The 9,997-nt window shown below is 34.6% G+C and overlaps 1 protein-coding gene across 1 annotated transcript; it reads left to right on the forward strand.

Moving 5' to 3' along the window:
- Window positions 1-2,091: 2,091 nt before the first annotated feature.
- On the forward strand, window positions 2,092-3,825 carry LOC147934662 (uncharacterized). The gene has a single exon (XM_087471635.1). The coding sequence runs from the start codon at window positions 2,158-2,160 to the stop codon at window positions 3,823-3,825; it is 1,668 nt and encodes a 555-aa protein (XP_087327761.1). The 5' UTR covers window positions 2,092-2,157.
- The last annotated feature ends 6,172 nt before the right edge of the window (window positions 3,826-9,997 follow it).

The raw sequence follows: 9,997 nt of genomic DNA on the forward strand, positions 1-9,997 counted from the left end.
TTTAAAAAGTTTTTAAATATTATAAGTTTTAAATTTTAAAAGTTTAAAATATTATAAATATTGAAAATTTTTAAAAGATTCAAATTTTATATTTCGAAACCTTTTAAAAGTTTAAAATATTATAAATATTAATGCAAAACATAAATTATTTTATTTATCTACATTTGTGCTTTTTATTTCTTATGAGCTGTAAAACATATTTTTGTGTATGATTTTAGAGATGAGTTGATATTCTTTCATTAATTTTTTATTTTTGGTTCTAAGGAAGAAGGATTGACATCGCAAGACCTTAATTTGATGTTTACGTCAAATTTTGAGGTTTAAAGAAGAAAGATGGACGACAAACACACATGTTTTATTAGCTATACATAGGCATAACCAAGGTTACGGTTGTCACGGTTAAGGTTTATTAACCATCGGTTATGGTTAGAAATTTGTAACCTTAATCAGAACCGTTTAACCGTTTGTTAAACGGTAACGTTTAAATACGGTTACGGTTCAAGCGGTTACTGTTATATACGGTTACAATTATTTGATAATATGATACAGTTGATATTATTTGATGATATAATATAATTGATATTATTTATTTATAATTAATATGTTCTTATAGTGTACTCATATTTCTATATATCATATGATTCATATTAAATAAATAATTATTAGTGTATTTTATTATGTTTTTAAAAGAGAAATGCCCTAAAATGCCACCCAAATAGTTTTTCTTCCTCAAATACCACACATTCCTTATTTTTCCATTAATAACATTCATTAATAAACACAATAACTCTTTTACCCTTGCATTTTATAAACCCAAATTGTGTTAAGATTTTATAAACTCCAATTATTTTCTTCGACGAGATACGATGGCACTCCGATGAGATCTTCCGTTAACGATTAGCTCCGTCGTTGTGTTCCATCATTTTCGGCGATATCTGTCAACGTTGTTTAGCTCCGATGTCAGTTTAGTGATCGATCCTGCTTAATTTGGTAGTGGTTCCTCTCGATTCGCAAGTTCAATTTGGTAGTGGTTCCTCTCGATTCATATCGAGATCTAGCCTCAATCGCAAGGTGATCTCTAACCTGATTAGTGACTATGATTGAGTTATACTCTGTTTGTGGGGAGTGGAAACAAAACGATAGAGGAGTCTGGGATTTTGCAATTGATTCTAAAAAAGGAGGATCTCTTAGTGAAGTAGATGAGAATATCACATATAAGGTTTTAGCTGAGATGGTAATTGAAGATTTTGGACTTAATTGTTTAGTGAATGATATCAAACTTAGCTATAGGCTTTCTTCAAGGATGAATTTGATGGTAGAAGATTCTCCACCAATGTTGCGAAATGATCGTCAAGTACAGACGTTTTTCAGGAAGTTTCAAGATGACCCTGAGTTGAATCGTTTATGTGTAACAGTAAGTGATACATTGTAGTTTTCTTACCGCATTAGTATGTTTTTGCTATATTTGATGTTTTTTTTATGTAGCTGCCTATTGATTCTGGGAATGTTGAAAGTAATACTCTGTCAGCTACTTTAGAGAACAACCGATGCATTCAAGGTTTTCAGTGTTTGAATAGTGATACTCTGCCAGCTACTTTAGAGAACAACCGATGCATTTAAGGTTTTCAGTGTTTGAATAGTGATACTCTGTCAGCTACTTTAGAGAACAACCAATGCATTCAAGGTTTTCAGTGTTTGAATAGTGATATATCTGTTGCATCAGTTCGTTATCTAACCAAGGTAAACTTGGCTCTATCTTTTTACTCAAAAAACAATGTCTTACAAATCATAGAATACACAAGTGCTTTTTGTAATAGGTGTTTGCTGTGAGTATATAAAATAGAGTCATATATATAGTTAGAATCTTTCTTTTTGCATTAAGAAGGATATGGTGAAATGAAGTTTGATATCTATATGGTAGGAAAGTCATCCTAAAGTCTTTATCAGATATGAAGCCATTCCCTAATTGTTACATTTTATATGTAGGAGTTTCATGAACCAAGTGGAAGTGGCGCCACAGTTTTTGAATCACATAATGATATATGTTCAACTGCTGAAAAAGTGATTTATGATGGTATTCCTAGAGGTTTTTCACATCACACTCAAGCGACTAATTATATACATGAGGGGAAATATTTCAAAGACAAAGCAGAGTTGATGATGAAGATGCGGCTGTTTGCACTTGAGTTCAATTTTGAGTTCAGATCTTTGTGGTCAGACAGAATGAGATTGATATTGGGATGTGTCGATCCTAGTTGCAACTGGAAGATGCGTGCAACGAAGCTCAAGTCATCTGATTTTTTTGTAGTGATTAAGTATCTGGGAGAACACAATTGTGATACAACTTACAGGAATGCGAACCATAGGCAAGCTACTGCAAAACTGCTTGGTTCTTTTATTTGCAGTCATTTTGCAGAAAAGAAGGCTGGACTCAAGCCAAAACAGATAATTGAGAGAGTTAGCTTAGATCATGGTGTTCATATAAAATACAAAAAAGCTTGGAGAGCAAAAGAGGCAGCTCAGATTTTGGTTAGAGGAACTCCTGAGGACAGTTACCACAACATAGCAAAATGGTTGTTCATGGCTAAGGAAAGAAATCCAGGATCAGTTGTTTATCTTGAGAGGGATTCTGGTACTAAATTCAAATATGTGTTCATTGCATTCGGTCCATCGATAAGAGGTTTTGATTTGCTGAGAAGAGTGATTGCAGTAGATGGTATCTTCTTGAAGGGGAAATTTAAGGGAACTTTATTAGTAGCTACAGCACAAGATGGAGATTATCACCTATACCCGATAGGCTTTGCTATTGTTGATTCAGAAAATGATAAATCTTGGAATTGGTTTTTTAGGTGTCTTCGTACTATCATACCTGATGCACCAGATTTAGTGTTTGTCTTTGATCGTGCATCGTCCATTCCAAAAGCACTTACAGAGTTGTATCCAGTATCACGTCATGGAATCTGCAAATACCACCTTGGAAACAACATCAAAGTAAGTTTCAAGAGTCAATCATATTTGCCACTTGTTGAATCTGCAGCCATCGCTTATACTCGTGAAGAGTTTGCTAAAATATTCATCCGAATTCAATATGCAAATCCTAAGTTGGCTGAGTATTTACAAAAGGTTGGTTTCAGAAAGTGGGCTCGTTCCTATGCTCCTTCAAATCGTTACAATATTATGACAACAAACATTGCAGAGTCATTTAATTTGATGTTGAAAGAACCACAAGAGTTGCCAGTTCTTTCTCTTCTTCAGACAATCAGGTTAACTTTGACTTCGTGGTTTCATGAGAGACGTGGAAAGGCTGCTAAACATAACAAGCTTGTCACGCCGCAAGTAGTGAATAAGTTGGTATCAAGGTTCTTAGATGCAATGAAACTTGACGTTTTCCAAGTTGATGAAGACGAGTTTGAGGCGAAGGACAACATTAACAAGTTTATTGTTCACTTGAAGAACATGCATTGTAGTTGCTGTGTTTTTGACATCGACAAAATTCCGTGCATTCACGCCATTGCTTCTGCGAAGCGTTCAAATAGGGATGAAAAGAAGTTTGTTCATGTTTGCTACTTGACTGAGACATGGGCTAAAGTATATGCTGAAAGCATACACCCGAATGGAGATATAAAGGATTGGATTTTCCCTGATTTTATAGAAGAATTCTTTTGTGCACCTCCATTTAGTAAGCCAAACAGTGGGAGACCACCAAAAAAAAGAAAGCGATCTGTTGGAGAATTTGGGGTGCCAAGTTCAAAGTCTCAGAGTCACAAGTGCAGTAGATGTGGCACAGCAGGACACAATAAGAGTACATGCCGACTTCCCATATGATTATCGGTTAGTGATAACTTTCATACAACAAAACTATATGTTGAATCTGTAACATTTTTGGGATATGTATTTTAACATTTTTCATTCTTTTTTTTGTAGGTGTTGTAGAGGATGATACAACTAGGATGATGTGTTTCATACTTTACAGTATTCTATTCTTTAATTTCAATTTATAGTTTTCATTTGATTGAGTAGCCATTCTGTTATGTGAAACATTAAGACAACATACTTTTATATTGTAAAGGGATGTCATCCTGAATTTCAGAAACTCCTTCCTAAATATAATTAAGTTTTTTAGCAGATATAATTTGTCTTACCTTTATGTTGTTATTTATGAAAACTTTCAATTTCTTTAACACACATTGTTGTTTTTGTGTGTTTTTATAGGTTGGGAATGCATTTCTGCATCATTATTTCTTAAATTACATACCTACACTATTAGGGAATGCTATCCTAAATAATAAAATAGCCTTCCTAAAATAAATAGCCTATATATTTCATCATATATATTAAAGTTTATAACGTATTCCCGAATAACAGGCTTTGGCCTACTGGTTACTTTCTCACTTGTAAATTCTCGATGTCGTGTGTTCGAACCTCCTGGATGCGCATTTGAGGAATGCCATCCTTAATTTTTGTAATCCCTTCCTAAATTTCATCCTAAATGTTTGACAATATATATTAAAGCTTATTACTAATTTCCGAATAACAGGCTTTGGCCTACTGGTTACTCTCCCACTTGTAAATTCTCAAAGTTGTGTGTTCGAACCTCCTAGATGCGCATTTGAGGAATGCCATCCTTAAATTTTGTAATCCCTTCCTAAATTTCATCCTAAATGTATGACAATATATGTTAAAAGCTTATTACTGATTCCTGAATAAGAGGCTTTGGCCTACTGGTTACTCTCCCACTTGTAAATTCTCGATGTCGCGTGTTCGAACCTCCTTGATGCGCATTTGAGGAATGCCATCCTTATTTTTTATTTTTTTGAGGAAAGCCATCCTGATTTTCTATAAATCTTTCCTAAATATCTTTCATTCTTTCCCTAATCTGTACAAATACCATCCAAAATAAGAAATGTTTCACAAAACACACCATTTACTAAGTATCTTTAACATTTAAATCATAATCCCAAAACACACAACATATGATTCCAATAAATACATTGTAAATTTATAAATCCAAAGAAAAGTCTACCATCTGAAAACAAAAAATCAACCTCTAAACATCTCAATCTTCTTAAGAATGATATCATGATAGATATCAAAGCATAACTTGGCTCTTATATCTTCTGAAACCTCTTCTTGAAGCTTACTCATCATCTCTTCTACGCCCATTGAGTGGCATTCCACCATTTTAAGAATGAATAATCCACAGTTTGCATCACTCTTAATGCGACGAAAGAACTTCTTAGGGCATAAGACTTTAAATAGAGACAGATCAACTGTTCCTCTATTTTCAGTGCCTAAGAGATAAGGTATCATCTCTGCAATACACACAAATAGTTATCAGAAATATATCATAAGCATAAGATTCATATCATAATCAAATAAGTTATTACCTGCAATTGGCTTAACATGAGTTTGCGCCAAGTCACCTTTACTCTCATGAGTTCGACAATCAAAAACAGTAATCTTCCTGGGTTTGAAGCTTATTTCCATACCAATGAACTGTTTGTATTTAGAGTTATAGGCAATACCATAAACTCCCTCGAGATCCTGCCACTTCTCAGTAGGAAGACAAACCGAAGGCAACTTCCCACTCACAATATCAGTGACTTCTTTTGGAAACACATGTTGTGATTTAAAGTTATCCTCCTTGAAACTGAAGTATCCAGTTTTCAATTTTGAAAAGAAGTCTGGCCTCACAAAGGTTGATTTCGGAAGTCTCTTGTTGTGAAAATAAATGGGATCCTTGTTTCTTCTCAACCAAAGTAATCCCAAAGCTGCATCAATATGCTACATTAAAAAAAAAAAAAACGACTTTTAGTGTATTAGGAGAAATAGACACGATAATATTTGATAATCTGACATTCAGGATAGGATTCATGAGTCCATCCAACACAAAAGAAACCGAAACAAAATTTGTGAGCAGTACCGTTTCTTGCAATTTCTTCTCTGGTCTTCCCAGCAAATGTATCCAATGTGAGGTTAATGGTTCTGTATCCGTTATTACCTTGAAATTATCAAAAAACATTCTCTATACTTGGATAAAAACTTAATTTTTAAAGTTGACGAGAATTGTTAAAACATCACACTAACCTTGTTCTGATATTTGAGCTCTTCCAAGAATTCAATTCTTCAATGTCATTGAAAAATGGAGACAGGAAAGGGTTGAACATTGGATGAATAGCAGATGTGGCATGGTTTCTTGGTGCTTTATATGGAGTAATGGTTGAAAATGATGGAGTTGTGAGCCGATTGCTTCACCTTGGAACATGCTTCTCACCATCACCATCTTTTTGCCTCTCACCATCACCATCAACTCTTTGCTTCTTTCTTGGAATAACAATTTTATTTTTGTTATCCAGCTTTCTCTTTTTTTCCTGAAATCAAGATGTAACAAAGAAACGTGTTTATGAATATCTTCTTTGCCTTTTTACAAAAATCAGCAATGATATATACAAAACAAACAAGAACTGAATTAAATTGACATACCTCAGGTGAACTAAAATATTTAAGATCGAATGATGGTCCCTCGTCTTTTGGATCCTGTTTGTCTTCTTTTTCATCATCACCATCATTTGGGCTCACTCCTTCTGGTACATGACCATCATTTACATTCTTACCTTCATTCGCATGATGACTTTGATTGTCATCTTCTTCGTCATCACCTTCCTAAGGAAGGTTCTCTTCGTCATCACCTTCCTGAGGAAGGTTCTCTTCATCATTACCTTCCTGAGGAAGGTTCTCCTCATCACCCTACAAGCAAAAAATGTTTTAGAACCTTTATTAGCTTAAGAAGACTTTCCTATAAAATTAAATCACAAGAAAAAGTTGTATAATAAATCTTACATCAATAGCTGAATCGAGCTTCTGGGTCATCCCCTCAGTTTGGTTCATCTCCTCAGTGATGGTATTGAGCTTTTCGGTTAACTCCTCTGTTTGGTTCATCTCCTCAGTGATGGTATTGAGCTTTTCGGTTAACTCCTCCGTTTGGGTTAACTCCTCCGTTTGGTTTTTCCTTGGAGTAAAGAACTGGATATGAATTATTTCATTTGTCAATATAATGTGTTAGAATATTTTTAAAAATTTTTAAGAATCATTTCATTTACCTCAGCAGTTAAAACTTCTGGATTTGATTCACTTTCATTCTCTCTATCCAAGAACCGTATTTGTTCTTTTCCAAAAAAATCTTATTTGTTTGAATTGTCCATCAAAACACTGATTCCGTTTTCAAGAATTGCTCGCACTCTTCATTTGCTCCATTTGTTCTTATACCTAACTTCAACTTCTTTCAGCAATTGTAGCTGAAAAAAACATTAGAAGCTTTTAGTACATTGATTAAGAATACTTTCCCTATCATTCAAAATACAAGTACCAAACCAATTCTTACCTCCTTAGGAATCTGAGACTCAGAAGTCAGAGCCACATGCACTGTTTTTTCTTCAGTGGTAGACATGTTAGATGGTCGGATCCCATCACCACACTGCAAATATAAATGTTTTTAGGAAGCTTTAGTGCATAATTAAGAATATTTTCCCTGACATTCAAACTACAAATAAGAAAGAGATTCTTACCTCCTTAGGAATCTGAGTCTCAGATGTATATTGTTCAGTGGGAGAATTGTTAGTCGGACGGATCCCATCACTACTCTACAAGTACAAATCGTTTTTAGGAAGCATTAGTATATAATCAAGACTACTTTCCCTAAAATTTAATTTACAAGTAAGATACCAATTCTTTACCTCTATAGGAATCTGAGAGTCTGGAACCTGAGTCACATGCTCTGAATTTTTTTCAGCGCATGGAGAACTGGGGAATGGAGGGTGTGAAATTGGAGAACTGGAAAATGTAGGCCTTCCACTATCTTGGTGTAGATCCTACAACACAAAATGAAAACGGTTAGAAGTTACATTCATGAAAAAAAATTCTTAAAGAGAAAATTTGTTTTACATGATCGTCTGTATTGGTAGGTTTATATCTTCCGAGACTCTCTTCTATTTTCGATTGCCTGCAATTGATATCTTTGAATCTATTTGTAACAATGTTGTACAGCTTGTCTAGTTTCTCCATTAGTGACTCTCCAGAAGAGGATGGCTTTAGTGTCTCCTTGTTACGGAACTGGAAAGATTTCATAGCAATATCTTCCGTCACTGCACCAACATCCAATGCTTTTTTCCCCCAGTCTTCAATTGTTAATTTGTATCCCTTGTTCACTACTTCTGTTAACATACTCAAATCTTGATCAGGAGTGTCTTCCAAGAAGACTGTATCTTCTGCATCATCAGGTATCGATGGTAATATGTGAATAACCTTGAGTTGCACACAAACAATTTCTGTTTAGTTAGACAGTCCTAAATTACTATTAGTCCTTCTTAAAATTAAAGAGAATATAACTTACATGGTTTGATGCTTCAATGTTCTCCACTTGAGCAATCGATGGATTAACTGTATGTGTGTATTTTTCACACAGGTATGATGTTGGTCGCTCAATTACACTCAATGTGCTGAAAGCAGACTTTAACATAGGAGCAGACTCAAGGATCCACAAGTGCAATGCCAACGGATATCCATGTATGTAATATTTATTCTTCCTCAGATTTAATTCGAAATTCTTCTTTATTGATTTAATCAGAAGATTATATGCATCTTTTCCCCACGGATAATTAGCCAAGACATCCAGATTATCTGAGCCCTCTTAAGGTTTTTTGCGGGAAGCATGTTACCTTTGTACCTCTGAAGGAAGATGCATTCTATAAGGATCAGCATCGCAAGAGAGAACCTTTCATCTGCTTCCTCTGGATCAGTTTCTTGTAGAATATCCAAAAGATCTTCATATGTATGAGCATCTTCAGTGTTAGCCCAGTTATAACGATTCTGCCGTTGATCTTCATCACCTCCCCATTCAGTGCATTTCAATCCAGTGACCATATGGAATTCTCTTATTGAGAATCTCATAGGTTGTCCTCCAAAATGCATCCATAGCTCATTTTTCTTTGATACCTTTAAACTCCTGCTCAGAAAACAGTGCACCATTTTCCCTAACATCATCAGTCCTCTGTTGATAACCTTCAAAATTGGTCCTAGGAAAGAATTCTTGATCCTCTCATACTCTACAACCGAGAGGATGCTTTTCACTTTTGTGATGCCATCGTTGTTTACAAACTGGTTTATCGTCACGTCTGATCTCGGTTCCTTCCCAATGTTAAAACAAAGTTCAGGAAGTTTGATTTCTATAGGGAAAAAATCACCCATATCCTGCAACATATAAAAGAAAGAGAAGAAACGCATATCGTGTTAGGGAATTGATCCTAAATTATATAGATTCTTTCATGAATTTTAAAAACCTAGCATCGCCATTGTACTCAACAAAACGTGAGAACTATCATCCCCTTTGAACTCGCTCTTGGCCATGACTATCATCCCCAAAATTATCATCCCCATTGTACTCAACAAAACTATCATCCACATTGTAACCCACAATTTAGAATATTTTTTTACTAGAAAATCATAAGAATCTACTAAATTTTTCACCCAAATTGTTTAGGTTTTTGTTTCACACACAATTGTTTCAAATATCACAAACAAACATTTCAAATTACACCCAAATCATAAGAATTTACTTAAATTTTCACCCAAAATTGTTTAGGTTTTTGTTTCACACACAATCGTTTCAAATATCACTCACAGTCATTTCAAATTACACCAAAATCATAAGAATCTACTAAAATATCACACACACACACACACAATCATTTCAAATTTCACAAAATCAAACCGTAAATCACACAATCGAGAACAATACATTAAAATGGATCTGAAGCTTACTTATAAATGGCAATAAACCAATGATAAAGTGTCGCGTGGTGAATATTGATCAAACAAGAAGATCCGCGGAGACGAGATTCAACAAAAGCACTGACAGCGAGGAAAAACAAGGCTAGATCTCGATCTGTATATAGAGGATTTTTTGGTGGTAAGGTGATCTCAATCAAGGTATTCTCGAAAC

The sequence above is a fragment of the Camelina sativa genome, chromosome 11 (assembly GCF_030686135.1).
Source record: "Camelina sativa cultivar CO46 ecotype springtype chromosome 11, ASM3068613v1".
NCBI lineage: Eukaryota > Viridiplantae > Streptophyta > Magnoliopsida > Brassicales > Brassicaceae > Camelina > Camelina sativa.